Source organism: Orbicella franksi, chromosome 1 (assembly GCF_964199315.1).
Source record: "Orbicella franksi chromosome 1, jaOrbFran1.1, whole genome shotgun sequence".
Classification (NCBI taxonomy): domain Eukaryota; kingdom Metazoa; phylum Cnidaria; class Anthozoa; order Scleractinia; family Merulinidae; genus Orbicella; species Orbicella franksi.
In genome coordinates, this window is record NC_138145.1 from 26,066,570 (window position 1) to 26,091,783 (window position 25,214).

The following is a 25,214-nucleotide window of genomic DNA, read 5'->3' on the forward strand; positions in this document are numbered from 1 at the left end:
TACAGAAGTAACAGGGTTACAGGAGTAACAGGGTTACAGGAGTAACAGGGTTACAGGAGTAACAGGGTTACAGGAGCAACAAGGTTACAGGAGCAACAAGGTTACAGGAGTAACAAGGTTACAGGAGTAACAGGGTTACAGAAGTAACAAGGTTACAGGAGTAACAACGTTACAGAAGTAACAAGGTTACAGAAGTAACAAGGTTACAGGAGTAACAACGTTACAGGAGCAACAAGGTTACAGGAGTAACAAGGTTACAGGAGTAACAGGGTTACAGAAGTAACAACGTTACAGGAGCAACAACGTTACAGAAGTAACAAGGTTACAGGAGTAACAAGGTTACAGGAGTAACAAGGTTACAGGAGTAACAAGGTTACAGGAGTAACAAGGTTACAGGAGTAACAACGTTACAGGAGTAACAAAGTAACAGGAGTACCAGGGTTACAGGAGTAACAAGGTAACAGGAGTAACAAGGTTACAGGAGTAACAAGGTTACAGGAGTACCAAGGTTACAGGAGTACCAAGGTTACAGGAGTACCAAGGTTACAGGAGTACCAAGGTTACAGGAGTACCAAGGTTACAGGAGTACCAAGGTTACAGGAGTACCAAGGTTACAGGAATAACAAGGTTACAGGAGTAACAAGGTTACAGGAGTAACAGGGTTACAGGAGTAACAGGGTTACAGGAGTAACAGGGTTACAGGAGTAACAAGGTTACAGGAGTAACAGGGTTACAGGAGTAACAAGGTTACAGGAGTAACAGGGTTACAGGAGCAACAAGGTTACAGGGGCAACAAGGTTACAGGAATAACAACGTTACAGAAGTAACAAAGTTACAGAAGTAATAATAGAGTTGTAAAAGTAACAAGGTTACAAGAGTAACAGGGTTACGATAATAAACAGGCGTAACAAGGCTACATAGTCAATAAGGTTACAGGAGCAACAGGGTTACAGGAGCAACAGGGTTACAGAAGTACCAAGGCTGCAGGGGTCACGGGAAACTTCAATTAAAATTCGGGACATTATAAGTGATCTTACATCAAGTACTAACCCTTTCTATCGCGGTTCCTCGCGGTTCATGATGTACTGATGCGGGATGCGCATAAAAAATAAATTAAAACTGGCATTACTAACCGACGGAAATTATCTTCCTTGACTAAGAGGCCATTGTACTTGACCATCATCTTAGTGATAAATGACCACAATTTTTGTAATTAGGTGGGCAATTGTTTACCAGTTAAAGGAAGTTACCATTAACATTAAAGTAGCTTAAAGTGCCACTATGATGAAATTCTCGATATCCATTTTTTTTTTTTTACATTTTCGTACACAACATTAGAATTTGCGGTTTTTGGACCTTTATTTCCGAAAATTTATGGCCGCCATTAATTTTCCATGTTCCAAGTCTTGGTTGAGTGTAGTAATTGCTGTAGTAATTGTTAATTATGATTTCAACCCGTGTGGTATTTTTGAGAAAATGACGTCATTTTCTCCAATTCTCAACCAAGACTTGGAACAAGGAAAATTAATGGCGGCCGTAAATTCTCGGAAATAAAGGTCCAAAAACATGGGTGCTAAGGTTCGTAATAGATTGAAATTTGCCAAGATATCTAGGAAAGAGAGACCTATTGTGTACAAAAATGTAAAAAAATGGGTACAGGGAATTTCATCATAGTAGCACTTTAATGGTAGGTCATAGTATTTATAAGTATTTAGTCGAGACTCAAACAAAATTATTCATTTTTTTATAGCGACAAAGCGGTGTAAAGTGATGCTGATCCCAAAATAGTTTGTACTACAATAAAATAGTACATTCATACAAGCAAAGTAACCAAGAAACTTTTTGACGCCATTTCCCACAGCACCGGCTTGGGTCATGGGATACTGGATGAACTTAGTTTTAAAATCGTTTCCTTTCTCGCGAGACACGAACGAAACAAGAAAGGAGGTACTTAAAATTCCATTTCCCGCCTGAGTTAGGATTTACATTAAAATTCTTTAGTCTGAAACCAGGTTACCCTGCGAGACAGAGATTCCCCTCTCTTTCTGATGTCCAAGTGCAGTGTAAAACGAGGCCGGAAATTTGATGTTGTTTTGGTACGTACAACATCTCAGCGTAGGCTGGTCCCACATTTAGGCATCACGGCTATCAAATTAAGAAAAAAAATAGCTTCAGTTCTGAATGACCAGAAATCATGACAGTGAGTCCACTCAAGGTTCATGAACACGGGTTATTGACCAAGCGTGACGTCAAGATTTTTCTGCATGTTGGCCAAATTCGAAGTTTTGCGTGTTTTTACACGCAAGAACAAAAGGGAGGCCACTATCTAGGGTCATCCAGCCATCTTGCCCTAACTAGTTTTAAAATTAATAATGGACTTGCTATAAAAAACATCATTTTGCTGCGGGAAAAGCGCGTAATCCCGCGCGAGTTTTACTGGTTGGGTACGGTAGCCAATCACAGTTCAGGATCTCGTTCGAGTAGCTGAGTTAGAAACCATGTAATAGGTGGATGATACGATGTAAATTGAAACGTTTTTGGGAAGAAATAAGGTAATGATTTGGAAATAATTAAGACAAAACAAATGAAGTGTTTGTAGTTTCCATATAACGGATCCACCGCTATTTATAAAATTTCTCACGTTATAGCGCGAGGCAACTTCCTAGAGTGGATAAATTAGAATTTCAAAATTCTTTTTCTCGTAAGTCTCTTATGTACAAAAAGGGACCTGCTGGTAAATATTTATCTTACCTAAGAACTAATAAAGGATTTAAACAGACGAATCCTTTCAAGGAAATCCGTAAAATAAACTGTGCTCTTCCGGCTACATTTAACAAATCTTCTTGCATGCATATTCATATTAAAGGGAAGTATGGAAAAAAAGGCTAATCACAAAGCAAACTGTTATGTGAATCATGAAATGATTATTATAAAGCTGATAAAAACCCTTTTATAGCCTTTTAGATGCCAACAAACGTTATTGTTCACGAGCGTCCATTAGACGCGCTGAAGGGTTTTATTTTCTCGAAACGTCTCCGTCAAAAACTAAACATGGGCACTTTTGTTTAACTTTATCGACGAATGCAATTCAGTTCAAAGTGCTACACAGCAACAATTTGTTTTATTCAATTTTTAAATATCTTTTTGTATACTGTCTCACGAATTGTTTGGCAGTATAAATAAACGCGGTTTCAACTGACTGACTGAACGAAATTGCCAGGCTTCTCGGCTACTTGAAGACGTTGTAAAGCTGAAAACTTGGGCAGGCTATAATTATTATGTTCCCAGTCTTCATGTTGGTGATTGTGAGATGCCCGTTTAATATGAGTTACCTGAAGGCAAAAAGAGCAAATTTAAAAACAGAAATGAAAGCAAACCACAGCTCTACTGAGGTGGGGTTTAAAAAGTCGGTCCAATTCGTAGCTCTATTCTTATCGATTATCAGTCTTAGCAGTCTTTTCTCCAGTCGTGAGTTCTATCACGTTGAGTTTGGGGCAGGCCTAAAATCAAATAACCTCAGGAAGATGGACCTTTGTTTGCACTTTTCATTTGTCTATTTGGTTGCTAAATTTATATTGGCCTTGAGTAAGTGCCGCAAAAAAGCTAATCAAAATTCTGGAATATTGCCATCTTGTACCGCACCGGCCTTTGCTGGCTGTCGAGTCCACTTTAAAAAACAACATCTTTTCAATCACGGTTTTAGTTCATAATTATGGCACTTTTAATCAGAGATTTTAACAATGTTTTTAGGTTGGAAAGGCAAAGAAAGTAAAATTGCATGCAGATAAAAATATTTGACTTTTTACCCCTGGATATTTAGTGACTGACAGTTATTATTTGGAGAGGATATGAGGTCACCGTGACGTACTACAGACCAGTCATGGATTACATATGTATTTGCATCCAATTTCCCCGACCGTCGGGCATATTAGTGTAGTCTAACCTTAAAAGCTTCTGCTTAACAATCAGAACCTGGGCTATTGTGAAGTGAAATTCGCCGCCTTTATCGTCGAAGATTGACTTCTATTTGAAAAGCAAGTCGGAAATAGCTACATATTTTCATATTAGCGGGGTTCAAGTGTCGGATCATGCTTCAGCGCATCTTATATACGAACGAGTGGCTTGTAAAACTCTGAATTGTACAGTCTTCGTCTGCTAAATCATGAGGAAGGACGTTCTTTTTACCTTTTTGTTTATATCATTGTGTGGTTTCAACAATGGAGAAGATCTCAACTTCAAACGTAAGTATATAGTTGAATTTGACATCTGCGCGCGCGGAAGCTACGAGAAGCCACAACAAGTTTGTCAGTTCGATTGATTAAATTCCTATTAATGTAACGTCAGTGGCATTTGTTTGGCATCTTATCCCTTTTTATCTGCAGTTTGCGGAAAAAAGGCTGGTTTTCTTGGAAGGAAAGCATCGCCTTTGGTGTTGAAAATAAATAAAGACAAATGCGACGGTTGTAAAGAACTGGAAAATTGCACAACATACGAGGGCAGCGTTCAAATTCAGATCGTGAGAAGAGCGAACGATATTGTGATGAAGCAATTACGATTTCCCAAGCTTACAGAAATCACCGGCCATTTGCTCGTTTCCTTGGTTTATGGAGAGCGTAGTTTAAAAGAGATTTTCCCTAAACTTGGCGTGATTCGAGGGAGAGAGTTATTTCTGGGTTATTCTCTTGTCATCTACGAGAATGACGGACTCGAGGAAGTGAACCTTCCTTCGCTAACAACCATTCTGGATGGTGGTGTACGTATCGAGAAAAACATTAATTTATGCTACGTGAAGACGATTCGATGGAAATCGATCATGAGGAATGTCACAGAGAATGAATACTCCCTGGTTTTAAATTCTAACAATAATGACTGTTATGATGTGTGCTTCCAAGCGACGGGGGAGCAGAAGAAATGCATCCCACCGGCAGGTCACGGCAGTTCAACGAATCAACACTGCTGGGCTCCGGGGAATCAACAAAACCACGATTGCCAGCGGTGTAAGTAGAAACATTTAATTATGATTACATTTAATCTGTAGTCTTTTAAGGCCGGCCCTAGATTGCAGTGAAAATAATACTCCAGAGTTGAAAAATAATCTGCCTCCTAACATCTTCGATCTTTCCGCTTTGTAAAATTTATGTATAAAGTTACACTTAAGCCCTAGCTTAATATTAATTACAATTGTTCACTTTACAATTTTAATTACCGACACATTTACATTAAAGGCGTGGTTCTGGATTGAATTATTCAGTAATTGGCATTGTTGGGGTGAAGGATTTTTTTGCGGTTCTCTGCCCTCCATTTAACTAATAATAAGTTTATAAATTCCAACAGGAAAAAATTACCATGTTTATTTCTGTCGCGAAGTTACTACCGACAATGTTTAATTAGATTTATTTTGCATTTGGGGTAAAATATGTGGTCATGTTCTCCAGTTATCTTTATATGAAGCCGTGACTTTTTACAACTTAGTAGAATCAAGGTAGGGCATTGCTTGCCTCAAAAAGTCTTCAGTGACAATTAAATTACTTGACATGGAAAATCAATGACAAGTTATTTGTCATATAAAATGAGTTTAAAATTAAATTTATATGTAAATTTACGTCAATTGATTTCTACTGTTGACACAAGAGTCATATAAATGCAGCAACAGAATACCTCATGTCTGTCACAACATTGTTTATGGGTCATAAGCAAGATTGCAATGAACATTTATCAGTGTTCTCTGCAAATGAACATTTTCTCAGTTTGCTGAGAAAACTATATATAGTGCTATACACCACACCAAGTGGAGACTTGGACGACTCAGAACTGGGAATAATTTCTAGCTTACCCCTGAGTCATAATTATTATATAATTCTGACCTTCTGTGTTGGAGCTTTGATGTGGATTGATCTCAAAGGGCTGTTTAAGTATTTAAAATTGGGGAGAAGAAAATAACACCCTCCATGCACTTTTAATGTGTTTTGGGACTGGAAAAATAATTATGTTCATTGTAAGAAGGAATTATAGAGCATTACATCAGAGTCTGTTTTTCATATTAAGGAGCTTAATCCAAAGTTATGGGTGGACTATTCGACTCTTGAAGAGTGGGAGGTGGTGGGGGAGGGTTTGGTGGTTGATTTGGTACAGGTATTAATTTTTTTTTCTTTCATGCACTGGAAATTTATCCATGATATTGTTTTGTCTGTGTAACAATTTTTTTTTCTGCTCACTGAATGTGTGCATTTTTTTCTGCCAGTGGCTGTGTGTATGAACTAGTTCTGGTACACGCACATGCTTGCGCACATGATATTTTTTTTCAAAATCACCCACTGCCCCCTCAAAAGTCAAATGGTCCACCACTTACAAATGAGATTTCACAGACGCAAATGGCATCGCAATTTATGATGAAAAAATATACCAGCCCTGTTCCAGAGAGAATTACACTACAGGGTATGAAATAACAGTTTTTCAACAGATAATGTTCAGGGTTCTCCCGAAAATTTGAAGTAGAGGGAGAATAACTTTGGGTAGGCGGCGGACAATGCCAATAAAAGGACGTGGAGTGAATTTATCGGGGTCACATGGAGGGGGAGGGGGGTGGACTGCAACCTTTTTTGGGGGGTCCAGGAGCCTCCTCAGGAAAATTTTGAAATTGGGGTTCCAAAAAGTGCATTTCAGTGTATTTTAGGCAATCATGGTTTTGTTCTTTTCTCAAAGGAAAGCAATTTCACTGAGAAAAAAATACGTGTAATGTAATGTGTTAGTCATCCGGATCAAATTCGAAAAAATATCAAAAACGTCAGAAACGTTCTCATTTTGTGGTCAATCACGCGTGTAAAAACAGATGAGAAAGCCAAACAAGAAAAGAGTTTTCCTGGCATTGAAGTCACTAGATTGAGGTTTGACATTTATTTTGTTAAAACACAAGTTTTGAGTGGCTTTAACACAGTGCTAGGGGTGGAATTCGTTGAACATGATGAAGCTTGTGATTGGTAACTGTTGCAAGCAGAAGCCTGTAATACTTGGTGAAGTTTCCCGCAGATTTAAGCTCAGAATGTTTTCTGATCCCGTGCGGACCATCATCAACGTTTTGAACTTCTGCAGTAGTTTGGGTTTTTCGCTCATGATTTCAAAAGTGATAAAATTGATACAATCAAACTTAAACTTGGCATATTTTGCAAATGTTTTGCTTTATAATAAAGCCTTGAAATAGTGCGTGTATTTATTCATACTTCCCTGCTTGATAAGCTCGCCTGTTTTATATTTCACTTTCATGTTGTTTTTAAAGAACTAATTAAATTATGCATACATTCACTGGAGATAAAAGAACTAATTTAAATTATATTTTTGAAAGAAAAGAACTTATGACCTTCGTTTGTGCCATTTCTATTTTCTCTTCAATTTATCCCAGGTACTGACCAGCGATTGCTGGGTTTTTCGCTTCATTTTCAGAGGAACTTGAAAACTGAGCTTTAACTTAACCCCGGCTGTCAAATATTTCAGTGCTGCTGTCACAGCTCAGTGCCCACGTCACATTTTTGGCAGCAATTCTCACGGCTCGAATGATTTCAGATTTCTTTTATTTTACAGCTATAAGAGTTGTATTTTTTAATCGCTACGTATTTGTTGAGAAAATTAGACATATTGTTTTCAGTTTATGCTTAATTTTATAGACAGATAGGTTCACATTGTTACAAATAATTTTTTTTCATAATTTATTTACTATGAGTAGCTGGCACGTCAAGGATGACTAGACGGCGAATTTCGCTGGTCGCCGGAGCGTACGGAGAGCTCTGTAATGTTTGGTCAAAAATGGACATTGACCAGTCAAATCCTTGCAAGTTAACAAACTAGGCAGATGGTAAAAGAGAGTTGATATAATAGCGTACTGAATTTTAAGAACATACAAAAAATATACTAATTACTCAAACTGAGACAAGAGAAATGGAACAGCTTTCATCTTGTAAAGCTTAGGCTGTGTTTCTGGTCATTCTAAAATGCCAGTTTCCAGAACTTTGATTTCATGTTGGATACATAAGAATATGTTATGAATGTATTGCTCAGCCTTTTTTGATCTATTTATTTTAAACATCGTTCAACCTGGCGTGGGGCTGGGCCATTAATGCAAGAGTTGAGATTATTCAGTGTTTGACCAGCCAATGGGCCGTGCCTGGAAAAAATAGTTTAGCGGGACAATGTTTTCTCAAGCCATGTAACATCCTTCACAAATTGTATAATTTACTCATTTCAGGAAAGAATAGTTGTTAATTTACTAGTGGTAATCATGGATTAAAGAGTGCATTCGAGCGTTGGTAGGTAAAGCAAAAATTGTCAGAACAGCATTTTGTGTCTGAGCTGTTAGGTAGACGTGAAATTGGCCTACCTCCAGTAAGGGCAAAAACAAATGAATTGATCGCAAAGCATGTACATACAAGAGGGTTTGTTCTCATTTGTACATGTATTACATAATATTAGTTAGTGCCTGTTCCGTCGGTATGCAAGATTACGTGCTTTTATTACCAAAACTAAGACAATTATTCTGTTTAGGAACACGACTTGTATCGCCTTGGCTTTGTGGAAACAGCTATTGTGCATTTTCCCTTCCGAAACAATAAAACGGAGGACTTGTCGATGTACCAAAGTAATCCTGTGCAAGTTGAACTCTTTTCCCACATGTACACTTTCGTTGGGTTTATATTTTGCACACAGAAATCTAGGCCAGCAAAGTGAAAAGTACACATTTCAAAAGCGGCGTTGGTTTTGGTCAAAGAGAAGAGGGTACACGACACACAGCTAAACTATAGCTTTCTGTTCATACAAAAAGTCATACACATTTCGGGAAGACATGTCTGCAAGGTTTGTAAATGCCATTAACGCTGACTTCAAATTTTAAATAAACAACTTATCCACTACAGTCCACAGTCAGCTGTCTCAAAGTCCGTAATATTGCACAACACTCGAAAGAAAGCACATGGATGAAAATGGAGATGACGTCATTTACCCCTGAAGAATTTTTTTGAGGGGGGGGAGTGGCGAAATGGTGTCTACAGAAAGATGCTTACAGGAAAACTTGATTTTCCTCCATTACCTGATTAGAACTGCATTCTGTCGAACACAATAATACTGGAAAGTTTTTTTTTCTTGAAAAAATTCAGTAAGTTAGGTGTTATGGGGTTGAGCTGTATGGTAACGCTGTTGCATGTTATCAGAAATAGTTGTATAATTTGATCAATTAGTTAGCTCATTAAGAGAAATTCAATCATTGAATACTCTTGATAATTGAAGGGCTAGAGGTACATTAAGTCAAATAGTGATATTGTTTTATCATGATTGAATTCTTCATGCAACAAATTACTATGGCAAAACAGGCAGGCTGCTGGTTACCCATCTGTACAATCTCAAGTTGTGGTATACTGTGTTCGAGATGTCTGTTCCTAAGATTATGATTTTCATTGCACTGACGAATGTGGACAGGAGTTCAAGGGGGCTGTTAGCATGACAAGTTCGCTACGCTGTGTGCAATATTAGCCTTGCATTAAACAAACAAATCATTCTTTAAACATCATTTCATTTTTTTGTATTAATTGACTGCCTGATGATGTAGAACACTGCGTATTGCCCCTCAAGAAACGGTGGCTTAAATATTATAAAGTGAAATATTTCAACAAAAATGTTTTTGAATAGATTGTTAATTTGCTATTGTGGAACTTCATGAAATGATATTGGATTTAATTAGCATTGACAAGCAGATATTTGATGTTCATTGTAAACAGCATATAACACGTAGTTTTTGTGATTTACTCAATGTTTTAGGGTTGATTAAAAGCTCAATCCCATATATTTAAAATCTGAATTCTGGGCATTTAAACAACAGTAGATTCCTTATTAACTTAAATCTGTCCTATCTTATCGGACATCAACTTAGCACAATCATATTCTGACCTTATGACCAAGTTCACTTTACAATATGAACTGAAAATGGAATGCTTTATGTACATGTATGTAGATGGTAGTTTACATCTGTGAAACATGAAGTTTGAGTTCATTTAAGTTGGAAGTATAAAAAAGTTTTGAATGTTAGCTCTCAATATCGTGTTTAAAAACTTTGTTTTTCACACCTTTAGAGGACAAATGCTGATATTTTGATGTCTATGTGTTAGGGAAGATTCTGGCAAAATTCACATTGCTTGAAATCAAGGTTCCAGGAAATCTACATATACCCACCCTACAGAATGTTTTTTTTGGTACATGTATGAATCCTCCAACCCTCTGGAAAGTCCAGTTTAACTTTATATTTTCCTTTAAAATTCTTGGCTTTTAAGTCCCTCCCCCACCCCTCATAAGTTCCAATGAACTTCCTTGGGGTGAGTTTGGAAATTTTTTAGAACTTCACATTCCTTGGGAACACACTGGATATCTTGTGATATTTTATATGGATAAGCATTTTTTAAAGAAAAAAGATGCCATGGTTTAGATTTTGCAATAATTTAATAAATATTATCTGACCTGTGAAGGTGAATTAATCAACATGACACGAGCGTCGGACAAAGAAAAAATTCTGAGTCCCTGACAGGAATTGAACCCATGACCTCCCGAACACCGGGCGGGCGCTCTATCCACTGAGCTACGAGAACTCATGGAGAGCAAGGTCATTTAACTGAGTTCATATATGATAGGTGTCCTGCATACTGCTAGGATCAACGCTATCGAATTCATCATGAGTAGTGATAAGTTAATAAAGATGGTGAATTTTAAGCTCGGTAATGAAATGTGAAGGTGAATTAATCAACATGACACGAGCGTGGGACAAAGAAAAAATTCTGAGTCCCCGACAGGAATTGAACCTATGACCTCCCGAACACTGGGTGGGCGCTCTATCCACTGAGCTACGAGAACTCATGGAGAGCAAGGTCATTTAACTCAAGTTAAATGACCTTGCTCTCAAGCAAGGTCATTTAACTTATGCAACTACAGTATTGCTTATCAATAAATTGTCAAGCTCAAACCATTAATACTTTCGCGTGCTTGAATTGAATTATATGCTGCCCTTCCTATGGGGCAGTTAGTTGGTTTAGAAAATACATGAAAAGAAAAGCTACGTAAGAGTGTCACTTGTAAATATATATCACCAGATTGTGTGGTGTAGGGTTTGAATATCGTCGTGGCTGTTTAAAAGAAACCCTTCAAATGGTCTCAGAGTAGGGAAGGTTCTTATAGTGCCCTCTTCCATTTTTGCCTGAGTGATTTTACACACTGAAGCTTTGATAGTACAACGCAGAAAAAAATTTGTTTGAATTTTTGATGAACATGTTATTTCAATACAATAATAACCCAGAAAGGGAACTTAAACTCCGAAATGTACAGCTGCTGAGATAGTGAATCGAGCGTGTTAGTTTTTCAGAGAACTGCGTTCTGGATTTCATGGTAATGACAACCGAAAGCTGTGTAAAAATAGAAACACACACAGACAACAGGATGAAATGTATTTTGTAAAGAAACGTCAAAATCTATCATTCTACTAATCTATTTTAAACACAACCGTAAAGATGATATTTTGTGTGGCTGTTCGTTCACAGTGGAAAAAGGTCAATGTAATGAATTTATTGCAGTTGTAAATATAAAATCTTAAGTAAAGTAACTTGATATTTTCTAAAGCAAAAGTTCCAATGGTTTGAGCTTGACAATATTTATTAACAGACACTGTAGTCACAAGCATCACAACAAACAAAATGAAATTTCATTGGCTGGATTTGAAAATGTTGGAATCTATTGTTTCACTTCTGCCATCTGATTGGTTTTCATTGTCTGGGTGGCCTCGGTTTCAGTAAACGCACTGTAAATATTACAAGATAGATTTTTGTAAACTGTTGATGTGACGATTGATGTGCAAAAATGACTAATTTGAAAAAAAATATATAAAGATATAACACATTTAAAGGGTATTTCATAAAACAGTAAATTTCTATCTGTTTTTTTAAGAAACACTTTGTAAGACCCAGCCACAAGTGAAACCCTTTTGGTTTAACAAGTTCTAACATTGTTTTGCACATTTTCAGTGTGTGACATGAAGTGTGGAGAACGGGGTTGCGTGGAGAGATCCAACAATTTGTGTTGTCACAAACAGTGCCTTGGAGGATGTTCCAATTTGAACTCTGCACGTCACTGTTATGCTTGCAGACATCTTCGTATGCTAACTGGAGAATGTGTTGAAAAATGCCTCTCTGACTTGTTTGAGGTACAAAGATGTTATAATATTTGATTATAAAGAGTTTTCAAATCTTCAGGGAATGGATTACTGAATGGATGTCTAGGGTTGATGATTCAAGTGTTAACGCCCAAGTCGCTAGTGGAGGGAAGGTGCCTACAAAGCCCGGGGGCTGCAACCGCAGTCACATCCCCAAGGCGCTAGAACACCTGACTGGCCTGCCCAACCTGCAACCAAGCCACGAGCCCCCCGCGTCAAGCCCCCTACAGGCACCCGTCACACTCAAGCCAGGTGGCATTGGTGGAAAAAAAAATAAAATAAAATAAATAAATAAAATAAAATGCTGAAAAGAAAGGGGGGGATAGAGCGATGAACACACTGCGAGCACATGGGACGACAACACATGTACTAACCAAATATACTGCTGGACAATGTCAGCCCCAGGGCTCTCACGACCATATGACTGTTGCAAACGCTACAGAAACGCACCAAACGCTAAACAAACGCTAACAGATGGCCAAGGCACTAACAAACACCTACAAAAACGCTACTGACCAGACTGGCTCCTGGTCATAAACTATGTAAAATTTCATTGAACTATATCAAACGCTACAAAACACACCAAACGCTAACCAAACGTTCACAGACGGCCAAGACACTGACAACCGCCTATAAAAACGCTACTGACCAGACTAGCTCCTAGTCGTTAACTATGTTAAATTTCATTTAACTATATTTAATGCCCAAGTCGCTAGTGGAGGGAAGGTGCCTACGAAGCCCAGGGGCTGCAACCGCAGTCACATCCCCAAGGCGCTAGAACACCCGACTGGCCTGCCCAACCCGCAACCAAGCCATGAGCCCCCCGCGCCATGCTGAAGGGATCTCCGGGATGGAACAACCCGGAGTAAGGGGGCTCGGGGCACCAAGGCCACAGCCCCCGACAACCCCAGCCTGAGGCACCCACCCCCACTGGTACCCAGAGTAATCCGCTACCTGTTAAGCCACCAACTGGTAGGATACACAGACAATGGAACTAACTGGAGTTCGGATATAGATCTGGTAGGCATCGCTAGACCACCACCCTAAGGTCTTGATAAGGTGATCTGGAACTCCCCGCCCCGCTGCAGTTGTCGCTGCCCCAATACGGAAGCTATGACCAGAGTATGAGCCAGAGTACCCTGCCTCATTTAGGATGGACTGCACAGAGGATGATAACTGCTGCCAAGTAAGAGGACAACCATCGCTAAATATAAACAGTGGCCCTGGAGCGGACCCACGCAGAGACAAGTAATTGCCCAAAGCTGTTATGGGGCACACAGAGCCCAAGCCACGCCCTAAGTAGATATCACAACCCATGCAGAAGGGGTCTGTCTTGGAGCACTTGATACGGACTTTAAAACACAAGGGGTTCACCAAGGAGTCTGCTTGCAGGTCGCTAACAGTCATGGGTGTTAGGATCAAACACAGAGTTGATTGTGAACTCCCTGGCACGCAAAAAAACAAAAAATCCCAAGCAGCACGCAGCCCACAACATCACATGGTCTCTAGTAGACAGGTCCAAAGAGCGCTGAATGACCTTCAGATGATCTACTGTGATAGGTAGGCGCCTAGGTGAAGCTGGACCCTGAACCCGCTTAATGCCCCTAAGTAAACGCTTCAAACGAAGGCAGTTGACTAAAGGATCTGGAAGGCCATGGTCAATATGTAGGGAGCATACTGCTGAAAGATAGACCTTGATGGACGAATGGTTCAGGTTATCTGCCAATAAAGAAGCAAAGCGCATGAGAGTCTCCTCATTGGCCGGGGGAATGTAGCCATCCTGGTTTGCATGACCATCCTGGCGGCAAAAGTCTATAAATCGACGTTGGGCAGATCGGTACACTCGTCGGGTGGATGGTGCAAGACCTTGGGTAAGTAGGAACTGACACTTCTGAGTCAAGGCATCTGAAGCGCTGCCAAAAGGGAAGCAGGAATCTGGGATGGGGTCGGGTTGGCATGTGGCTCCAGACGTCTGAACCTCTGAGATTGGAATCGAGAGAGTGCATCAGCAACTGGATTAGCTTTACCTTGAACTGATGAAGCTGTAAACGAAAAGGAATGACGGATGGCCAGCATAGTCAAATAACGCAGCAACACCATTAGGCTTTTGTCCCGCGAGGTGCCAGACTTAAGTACAGCCACCACGGACTCATTGTCACATAAGAACTCGACCCGCCGAGATACCCACTGAGGGCCCCACAGATAGGCTGCTACCGCAATTGGGAAGAGTTCCTTATACGCTATAGATAATGAACTTTGTGCAACTGACCAGGCACCAGAAAACCAGTGGGATTTAAAAATAGCTCCGTATCCCAAAGAGCCAGCTGCATCCGACGAGACCTGGAAGTCCGGGAGAGGGGCCCATGTGGGCATACAGATAAAACTGAGGCCATCCCAAGTTTGGAACAGCTCCCGCCACCAGGTTAAATCCCATCGGAATTCCTGGTTAAACCTAATGGGTGATCATCGTGGCGAAAGGCACAAAGCAAGTTGATCATCCGGCGAAGGAATGTCCTACCCTGTGGGGCAACCTTGCAGGCGTGATGGAGGTGGCCAATCAGTGATTCCAGCTCACGACATTTACAAAAACGTTTTGCAGCCCACTCATCTAACAGTGTAACAATTCTAACTCTCTTGACAGCCGGGAGGCGTGCCTGAAGTTTTCCAGAGTCAAGTTCAATCCCAAGGATTGCAAGACGAGTTGCAGGTCCCTCCAGCTTATCTGGATGAAGTGGTAGACCAAGTTTTTTACACAGATGAACACAGGTTTGAAGGTTGTTGTGGCAGACAGGGGAAGCCGGTGGGCCCAAGGTGAGGAAATCGTCCAAGTAATGATGGAGAAATGTGACATCATAATTTTGAACCAGAATCCATTCAACCAAGTCTGCAATGGCAGTAAAGATGAATGGTGCAGAACGCAGCCCAAATGGGAGCACCATATCCACAAAATATTGCCCACGCCACTTCATGCCAAGAAGGGGGCGATCATCCGGGTGGATTGCCACATTCCGATATGCACTGGCCACATCGAACTTGGCCATTAATGTTCCTCGGCCCAGAGTCATTATGCCATCAATGAAGGCATCCACTGAAACGTACTGAACTGTAAACGGGGACTTAGGGATGCCGTCATTTACGCTTTTTCCCTCAGGTGAGGAGAGGTCCAAAATGAGATGCCACTTCCCAGGCTGATTATTTTTGGGGATCACCCCGAAACGACTTATGTGCAAAGACGGAAGTGGCGACACTGGAAAAGGACCTGCCACCCTGCTGGAAGAGACTTCATTTTGTAAGTAGGAGTCAATCACTGCTGGGTGTTCAGAAGAGCTACGCATGTTCGAAGATGCAGATTTGAGTGACACCAAGGAGGGGTTGAATCCTATCCAAAATCCATTCTGTATGCCAGAAATCACATAAGCTACAGCTTATTCGTCGGGATGATGCCGCAACTCCACTTGAAATTGATCCAGCTGTAATGGTGAGACCTTAGAAACCGGAGATAACGGAGCAAAAGAGACAGCTGTAATGCAGGGCGTAGCTGGAACTAAAACTGGAACTGAAACTGGAACTGAAGCTGGAACTGAAGCTGGAACTGAAACTGGAACTGAAACTGGAACGGAAACTGGAATGGGACAAAACAAATTTGCCAGCTGAGGCAGTCCAGTCTGCTGGCTAGGCAACACAATCAAATTATTAAAACTATGTACAGACACAACATTGGGCGTACCTTGCCCATCAGTACTGTCCCCTTCTCCCCCCAGGCGAGGGGGAGTGGGAACGAAGTCCAGCTGAGTGGGGAAAGGGGCAGTTAGCCTTGGTATGCTCTCCCTCGCAGTTGCTGCAGTTGTGGTGGAACCTGCACCTCCCAAATGGCCACCGGCATAGCCCTTCATTCCAGGAATGGTAGAATGGTGTATGTAAGCGGGGCTCCGGGTTGCCTGAGGAAGACTGAGGAAACCCAGAAAGGGAGGATGGCTTTGGTTGCAGTGAGGACGATGTTGGCAAACGCAGATGAAAATTATATAGATCCAAATTCATTTTGGACCAATCATTAAGGCCCGAGGCAGCGGCATCCCTTCTGAAGGCCAGATCGTATTCAAGCCAAGCCAGACCTGGATACTGACGGGCTGTTTGAATAATGAATTTGAATAATGTTTGAATAATTGTACTTTGTCAGGTCCAATCAGCGCAGGAGATAAGACGCACACAGGACCAGCTGGAAAATTGTGAAGGCCTCAGTCCAGGTAAGAATATCCTTAATTTCAACTTGCCTGCATTTGGCGTTGGACGCGAGGAGTTTACCCTCCAGGAAGGTCTGTGGTTCCTGTTCCACAGCGCGAAGATTTACCGTAAGCAGATCCGCCAACTCCATGAAATGGCCCTCTATGATCTTCTTGGCCAATTTTGCCGGGATTGGTGCATGACCCGGACCGACAATAAAAGCCTTCTCAGACTTGGTCACTGATGCAGAATTACCGAGGCTTGGCAGGCTACTGGCTACACTGGAACTAGCGAACGGAGAGGTGATGGGGGCCACGAAGCGGGCCGAGCTCGAGTCAGTGACGGCCGAGATGGGAGAAAAGGTAGGAACAAAAGCAGGCAAAGTAAACATACCTGACGACGCCCCAGAAGCCACAGATGAAATGTTGGCATCACAAGAAACAGCAGTCGATTCGGAGGAGCTAGATGGAGCAACGCCAACAGAAGTGCCAGGGACGGAGGAATTTAATGGCAAGGGGGCGTTCCCTTGAATTGAAGAGATGATGGTAGGAAGGGAGCTTCCAAGTGCGCGAACAACAGCCTCCGCGATCGAATCGACGGCCAAAGGCGCCACAGGGCCAGAGGGAGCCGTTGAAACCACTGTTGGCGCGGAAGACAACAGAGGTAAGTCCTCCGAACGAAGTCCGGCAGACAAGCTATTGTTGGTTGAACGAGGTGGGTTCGGCATGATGTACAAACCAGTGACAAGCGACTTAAAGACAAACCAAAAACAGGAGAGCGGGTGAAGAAACCCCGGTGGATGAATGACGAAATTTCTTTTTATCCCCAACTGGGAACCGCTACACTAAGCCCACCAAAACTCCACGCTATCGGAGCGGCGAGCACACTATCGGTCCAGGTATGAGAGAACGACGAGCAAGTTAAAGACGACCCACGAGAGTTAAAGACGAAACACGACAGCGGGCAAGGATACCATGGTTGACGAATGACGAAATTCTTCCCAACTGGGAAACGCTATACTAGGCCAGCCAAAAGGCCAGGCTATCTGAACGGCGAGCACACTATCGGACCAGGTATGAGAGAAGTAAAGACGAACCACAACACGGCAGTGGAGACAGGATGAAACAAAAATGCCACGGGTGACGATCGAAGAACTTCTGTTTTAACCGGGACAGCGACCGAGATAGATAACGAAGCAATAGGGAGAACGCCGAGAACTGCTACACTATAATTCAATCCACAACGCCACACTAACAGAGCGATGAACACACTGCGAGCACATGGGACGACAACACATGTACTAACCAAATATACCACTGGACGATGTCAGCCCCAGGGCTCTCACGACCATATGACTGTTGCAAACGCTACAGAAACGCACCAAACGCTAAACAAACGCTAACAGATGGCCAAGGCACTAACAAACACCTACAAAAACGCTACTGACTAGACTGGCTCCTGGTCATAAACTATGTAAAATTTCATTGAACTATATCAAACGCTACAAAACGCACCAAACACTAAGCAAACGCTCACAGACGGCCAAGACACTGACAACCGCCTATAAAAACGCTACTGACCAGACTAGCTCCTAGTCGTTAACTATGTTAAATTTCATTTAACTATATGTAAAATCCAAGATTTGCTAAGATGTCGAAATCCCAGTTTAAAAACCCACGACTGGTCGAGACTGAAACAATTTTAGACTTTCAGACAGAAAGAAACACTGATTAGCATGTGAGTCCATGACTCAAGTATTACAATGCTTTTAAATCGGATCAAAAGTCTCCAATCACTTATAAACAAGAGACTCCATAACTCATGACAAAGTGTTATCAACGATATTTTTAGATCAGATCAAAAGTCTCCAAGACCCATGAATTTCTTGGGACCATTTGCTTCATGTATGTTTGGATAGGGCATATTTGTTTTGCCAAGTTGTGACAAAATAGTATACAGAAACAATGTGGGGTTTTCCAAGGATGGGAAAACCTATGATTGCATACGGTAAATCCTTGAATTAGCCCCTTGGGCACTTATTTCAAATTTAGGAGAAGACGGGGGATGCTTATTTGAGAGAGGTGTTTAATCGAGGTGGGGGTCTTATTTAATTTTTCCCAAATCGTGGTCGGATAAGATCAGGTTTTTTTGTAATGTATGTTAAAAGAAGCACAATGTGTCAGTTCCTCAGAAGTTTCAGAAGGATCCTGTTGTTCTTGAAGCACTACATTAACGTAATATAACCACTTGAGCTGGTCTAGGCCTGCTACACAAGGCTGGTTGGGCTTTAGGCAATAAATCAGCAGATCTTCATCACCATCCATCAGTCAATGTGTAATGCTTGAATGAGTTGATAATCACTTGCTTGTGATTGAGCACGAAACTGTATATCCTTTGTTGTCTCAGTACTCTTCCATAAGACAAGGGGAGGTGATGGGGGGGGGGGGGGGGGCAGCGCTTATTGGATGGGAGGCACTTATTTTAAATTTTGGCCAATAGGAGGAGCGCTTATTTGAGGGGAGGCACTAATTCAAGGATTTATGGTAATGTCAGAATAATAATCATATTATTATTTTGTTAGTGATACATGTAGCAAGCTTTTAAAATATTTTTAATAATAAGCAATTTTCTTACCAGCCTGGACATTTTGTTTTTAGATTGATGGATTTAAATGTGTGTCCAAGTGTCCTATTCCATATTTGACACTTGAAATTCCTGGCAAAAGTAAGAAGTGTGTGAAGGTATGTCCAGCTGGCTACAAAAAGGAGTCTGCAATTTTCTTGGGTCCGGGGAAGTGTGTCAGGTGCAAGGTAGAAAAGTGTCCAAGAGGTATGGTTAATCCCAAGAACTTAATGATGTATTAAACCATTTGCATCAATTAATAAAGGTGCTTCCTAATATAATAATAACCACCTGCTGGGGATGATGATATTGGCTATTGTTTAGCCAACTGCGAAAAGATGATAACAGGTACATTGTACAAGGGGGGGCTCAGTAAAGGGTAATACCTCCCTTGTGGGGTGGTGGCCCTTTGAGAGTGCTAAGAAATTACCTCTCTCCCACTCCCCAAAGTTTTGTGGTTCCTATTGTGTTAGTTCATTTTCATATACTAAGGGAAGTAAATTTTAAAAATTTAAGGTGGTTTAAATCCCATGAGCATTTTTTTTAAACTTTGCCCATAGTTGCATCTTATCCTCCTAATCAAACTTCAATAATAAAAGTGGGGTCACTGTGCTTTTTGGGGGGTTATTAGCAGTTAAAGATAAAATTAAAGGTGTTTTCAGCAGGTTATACTGTTACTATGGTAATGTATTGTGTCACAAAAATGATGACAACATTTTTACCAATGATTGGGCAGTTTTTTGACACCATGATTGTAGCATCAACTGATAAAGAGTGGTTATAATGACCCATGAAATTCTAAGTCTTGGAAAGTGCTGGAAACTGTTTTGAATCACCTTAAGTTGACAAGATTCTCTTTCGATGATCACATTCTTACTTTGTCATACCCACCTGGTAGGAAAAGTCAAGAAGAGGCAGAAACAGTAGATTTGGGGGTTAAGTGCTTCTGCTTCCAATACAATGCTCAAAAACTCAATTACTGACAATATAAATATTATTGTTTTGATTTTTTGTTGCTGTATAGTTTGTAAGACCGTAGACAAATTAGCAGCCAGAATATCTGACGATGAAAAGCTACCCATTGATTCAGTAGCATCCCTGAATGAGTACAAAGGCTGCACAGAAATCAAGGGAAACTTAATCATCAACATAAGAGGAAGTGGTGGCTCAGGTTTGTTAATTAAGGTCCACATTTTCCCTTAACTTTTTAAACTGTCCTATGCTACAATTAATAATAATAATAATAATAATAATAATAGTAGTAATAATAATGATGATGATGATAATAATAATAATAATGATAATAATAATAGTAATAGTAGTAATAGTAATAGCTATACATGTAGTAATAGTTACAGTAATAGTAATAGTAATAGTAATAAAAATAATAATTATAATAATTTTTTTGGGCTCATTAAAATTCTTCACTAAAACTTTGCATGATCATTAATTACAGCACAAAACTATATACCATAACAATTATTGTAATAAAGTCGTTAAAAAAGGAAGCAAAATGTAGTTTACAGATTGAAATGAATAAAATTGAGAAGAGCTGAGAATTGGAATGACTTATTTGAAATATCACAGAAATGTAGCAAAAGTATTTATGGGTTGTTTCATTGATTGTGTGCGACAAGTATAGTAAGTGTAATAATAATAATAATAATAATAATAATAGTAATAATAACTGAATTGCTTCCAATTAGTGGTACTTCTCGACATTGCATGTTCTTACAAATAGCATGGTTTTTGCTATCTTTGTTTCATTCCAGCAAAGATTAACCCAGATGTTTTAAGAATTCTTTTCCCAAACCCATTATAAAAGGACCAGAAATTGTTGCTAAAGTCAGCAATAATTAATTTACTATATCACCACACTTAAAGGTGAATTATACTTACTCTATTCAGATTGTACATAAATGGCTAAACTGAAATTATTTCTCTCTACTTTGTTCCAACTAGGTATTGGAACGCGACTTGATGAGAATTTGGGACAAATCGAAAAAGTTAAGGAAGGTTACATTGTCATCCGAGAGTCTGCATCTCTCAAATCTTTGAACTTTCTCAAGAATCTGAAAGAAATTAAACCACTATTATTGCCAGATCTGGTGAACTATGGACTGGACAAACCAATTTTGTACAATGACAGGTACGTACAGAGTGTAGTGGTCGGCCACTTGATCACCCACCTGTTGCATAAATAAGGTATGTTTTGTACTTACCCAAAATGATAGGGACTTACCTGGGCAAGTTAACCCTATTAGCAGCCACTGTAAGGGATAGTTAGATCAACAGTCTGTGCTTTTATGGTGGTCTTTGCTGGCTTGAAGCCCTTCAAAGTAGTATATTCAGTAGCACAAGTTCTCTTAGTCTCCTTCGCAGCTGTTATTAGGGTCATCATGCAACACTTCTCTAGTAACATTGCGTGATGACCCTAATGAAAGAGACTTAAGTTCTTTGTGACTTCATGCCCCATTGGACTCCCACCAGGGACAAAATCTATGTAAGTATGCACATTAAGTGCACATAAGTGCAAACCTCCTCCCAGCTGTTTTGCCCTCCATGTAGTGTGTGTGTAACAAGTTCGTACCTTTTATTCTATGTCTAGGTATGCATTGGCTATCCTTGACAACCCCAAGCTTGAGGCTATGTGGCCATTTCAGCAAAATCTAAGCATCAGCGAGGGTGGAATAATGGTGCATTTGAATCCTTTCCTGTGTCCAAGCAAGATTAGTCCACTTGTGAACGATGTTCTTAAGTGGAATAAAAATGACTCAAAAAGAAGCATTGATATTTCAGACACCACCAATGGAAATGCCATGGCATGTAAGTGTAGAGAAGAATCAAGAGATGGGTTAATTTGACTTTCTTTCACTTTCTTTCATTGTTTGCTTTGGTATTATCTGAGCACTAAAACATGGACTGCAAATTTCTTGCCTGGATGGAAATTTTATTTTCTTAGAAAAGAGACAGTCAAAGTATAAGCTAACTTATCAAGCTCATGCTCGCTGAGCTAATGTTAAAAAAATCTGAAGCAGAAATTGCTTGGTTTTGGAAGTTGTGAAAATATGGTCCAAGTCACATACCTAATCATGACTGCATTAAGCTTACTGAGATGATTCAGTAATGTTGCTCTTATACTGGAGCAAGGAAGAGACTGCCATTAAAATAGGTTCATCATGAGAAATTTTTGAAAAAAATATATGTGTAAAGGGGTAGCTCAAGTTCAGTTATACCCCTATCAGAAATTCAAGTACTTTTGGAGACCGGCTAGGCAAGTTCAAGTTTGATCTTTTTAAGTTCAAGTTCGATGAGAGTGCACAAGAGTGGATGATCATGAGGTACAGCAGGAGTGCTAGAAAGTTTTTTCCCAAACGTGTTAATAATTCATCAAGTTTGAATAAAGGAAGGCATAACAGAGACGGCATTTCGATATCAGATCTTAATCAGCAGAGATTTTTACGATTTTATTTCTCCGTTTTCTTAGTTTTAGTTTCAGTTGAGAAGATATATCAAACACTCAAGACAGTGTCTGACCACATTTCCAAACACCTCAAAGTTTGTCAAAAATACTCCTCTACAGTATTTTCAACTCTCTTCTCTGCGTTTGGAAATGTGGTCAAACACAGTCTTTCGTGTTTGATGTAATACCTCCAGTTTAAACTCGTCTTTATTTGTTTATTTATTTAATTGAAATATACATTATTTGAAAGTAATTTGTTTTATTTTTGTCATCTGTAGGTGATGTTCGCAAAATAAATGTGACTCTAGAGGAAGTTTCAGTAGGCAGATGTACACCAGTTTGCATGAAAGTGGAATGGGATGAAATCTTTGATGATTATAGAACTGTGTTGTTTTACACTGTGTCTTACAGAGAGGCGTAAGTAACTGGACAAATGTTATGTTGGCTGTTTTATTGTTCACTGTGTAATTTACATTGTTTTAACCAGGGTTTGTTAATAATGAACGCCTGAAATATCCCATTTCAGCCCAAATAGAAAGATCACAGAATATGATGATGTGGATGCATGCAACAGTGAGAGTGAGAATGTGTAAGTGTAATAGCTTGTTTGGACAAATGTTACTTTCTGTTAAGCCGCTGAGGCATATAATAATTATTACTACTATATACAGAGCCAGACTTCAACCTTTATCCTTCTAGCCTATGAAAATTACACCAGAAAAATGTTAAATTTGTGTAGAATATCTAGTGGAAACTTTCAGTCCAGTAAAAGAAGTATCTGACATTCCAACTGAACATTTGTCGGCATTACAAATTCCAATCAATAAGCAACCTTGCACAAGCACTTGCTGCTCTACCTTTGTCCAGTCCAAGTAGTTTATTGTCAACCAATTTTGATGACATTTTAGGAAACCTGTTAGTATGAGGTGATTCCTGATATACAACAAAGATGTTTATAATTTTGTACATGTTTATTTTGCTATTTTGTTATACAGCTGGACACGAGTGGACAAGGTAGCAGGGACCCCTGAGTAAGTACATAAACTGATAAATGTAATTACAAATGAAACAATATAACTGTCTTTAATGACTGTAGGACAAATGTAAATTAATAGTAATGTTCTTCCTGTGAGTTAAATATAAGTTACCAGACCTGTATAAAACTTTTCAAATTGTTGTCATACTGGACTGACTAGCAAGCTCTATGGAAAAAAAAATATTACTGTCAAACCTCTCCACAAAGGCCACCTTGGGGACAAAAATAATTGGCCATTGTATAGAGGTGGCCATTTTGGGGAAGTAGAGGTGTAGTACAACACTTGTTTTGTTTAGGGGGGGGGGACATTTCTTTGTAAAAAAAAGCTCGTTTTAGCCTAAATATACACAACACGATCAAGCTATGTCAATAAAACAGAAACTAAACAGAAATAGAGACCAGTAACATGTAGTATAGATCAAGTTTGGTGACCTCTTGCAATAAAAATCAGGGTTTTCTATATGCTGTTTGTCAGTCGTTGACTAACTGGCAGTTGTTGAGAGGTTATTTGGCAGCTGGGACATGTTTTAATGGCCATTGCCATTGTGGGAGAGGTGGCCACTATAGAGAGGTTAAAATAAGGTTGAATGTAAGTGAATATATTGTCCGATGGGACCAAAAAGTGGCCTTTATACAGAGGTGGCTGTTGTAAAGGGTTGGCTGTTAGCGGAGTTTCAGCTGTAGTTTGTAAAAAAGCTACTGATAGTGGAACTGTTGCACTGTACCAAAGGTAAAGTAATTGAAAATACTCAGCTGAGATAAAGGAGGTAAATTAACCCAGAAAATATCCATACCCCTCTCGTGGAGGCTTTTTGGTTTGACCCTCGCACTCCCAGAAATTCCAGTTTTGGTGAACTCATGTTTGCCATTAAAAACATTGGCTTTGAGGATCCGCTTCCGCATGGAATTTCCAGTTACTCTCCTTAAAGCAGGTATGGATATTTATTGGATCCACACATTCTAATTAGAACTATAAGTTTCTAATTATTAAAAAGTGTTTGACTAGCTTAGTACCCTTGTTTCAGCAGTGCTTTTGATATGTACTTACTTCTAACCAGTATTTTGTCTCTTTTTCAGAGTAAATGTCACTATTTTTGATAAAAATGACACCACCCCAAACAGCTTAGCAACCAAACCTCGCAAAATTTTCAAAAACATCCCAAAGCTCAAGCCCTTTACCCTGTATGCATTTCAAGTTGAGGCAGTGGTGCTGAAGAATGAAGGTGCCAAGAGTGATCTGGTGTTTATCCAGACTAAGGAAAGTGGTAAGTTAAGAAAGGGCCAACATGATGGCAACTTGCAAAAAAAAACAAAAACACTCAGAATGTTTCGAGTGCATACTTTTTTTGGCAGCGATGGTGGTCTTATTAACAGTGCAATATTTTCAAACAAACTGACCAAAACCTTTTTGACATCTTACCTTCCGACAGTAATTCTCATAAACTAGGCAATGAAGAATGTACAAAAACTATAAACCACTGATTATTCATGCAACTGAAAGTATTTTTCCCCTTTTATTTTGACTTTCCCTTGCCTCTACTGAGAATCCCCTGAGCCTCCAACGATGCTACTGCTACTGCAACAACATTACAACAACATTTTACTACTTGTTAAACAGAAGAAAAGGCTGCAGCAGCCCTGAG

The 25,214-nt window shown here is 39.9% G+C and overlaps 1 protein-coding gene across 1 annotated transcript in view; it reads left to right on the top strand.

Moving 5' to 3' along the window:
• The first annotated feature begins 3,887 nt into the window (after positions 1-3,887).
• Positions 3,888-25,214, top strand: part of LOC145499327 (putative insulin-like peptide receptor) — a 34,285-nt gene continuing 12,958 nt past the window's right edge. Inside the window, exons 1-11 of the mRNA XM_081478831.1 lie at positions 3,888-4,241; positions 4,383-4,997; positions 12,042-12,220; positions 19,108-19,279; positions 20,097-20,243; positions 21,035-21,221; positions 21,681-21,898; positions 22,814-22,952; positions 23,062-23,124; positions 23,531-23,566; positions 24,649-24,836. Of these exons, the coding sequence (XP_081334957.1) occupies positions 4,163-4,241; positions 4,383-4,997; positions 12,042-12,220; positions 19,108-19,279; positions 20,097-20,243; positions 21,035-21,221; positions 21,681-21,898; positions 22,814-22,952; positions 23,062-23,124; positions 23,531-23,566; positions 24,649-24,836 (2,023 nt within the window). The 5' untranslated portion in view covers positions 3,888-4,162. The remainder of the gene's footprint in view (positions 4,242-4,382; positions 4,998-12,041; positions 12,221-19,107; positions 19,280-20,096; positions 20,244-21,034; positions 21,222-21,680; positions 21,899-22,813; positions 22,953-23,061; positions 23,125-23,530; positions 23,567-24,648; positions 24,837-25,214) is intronic.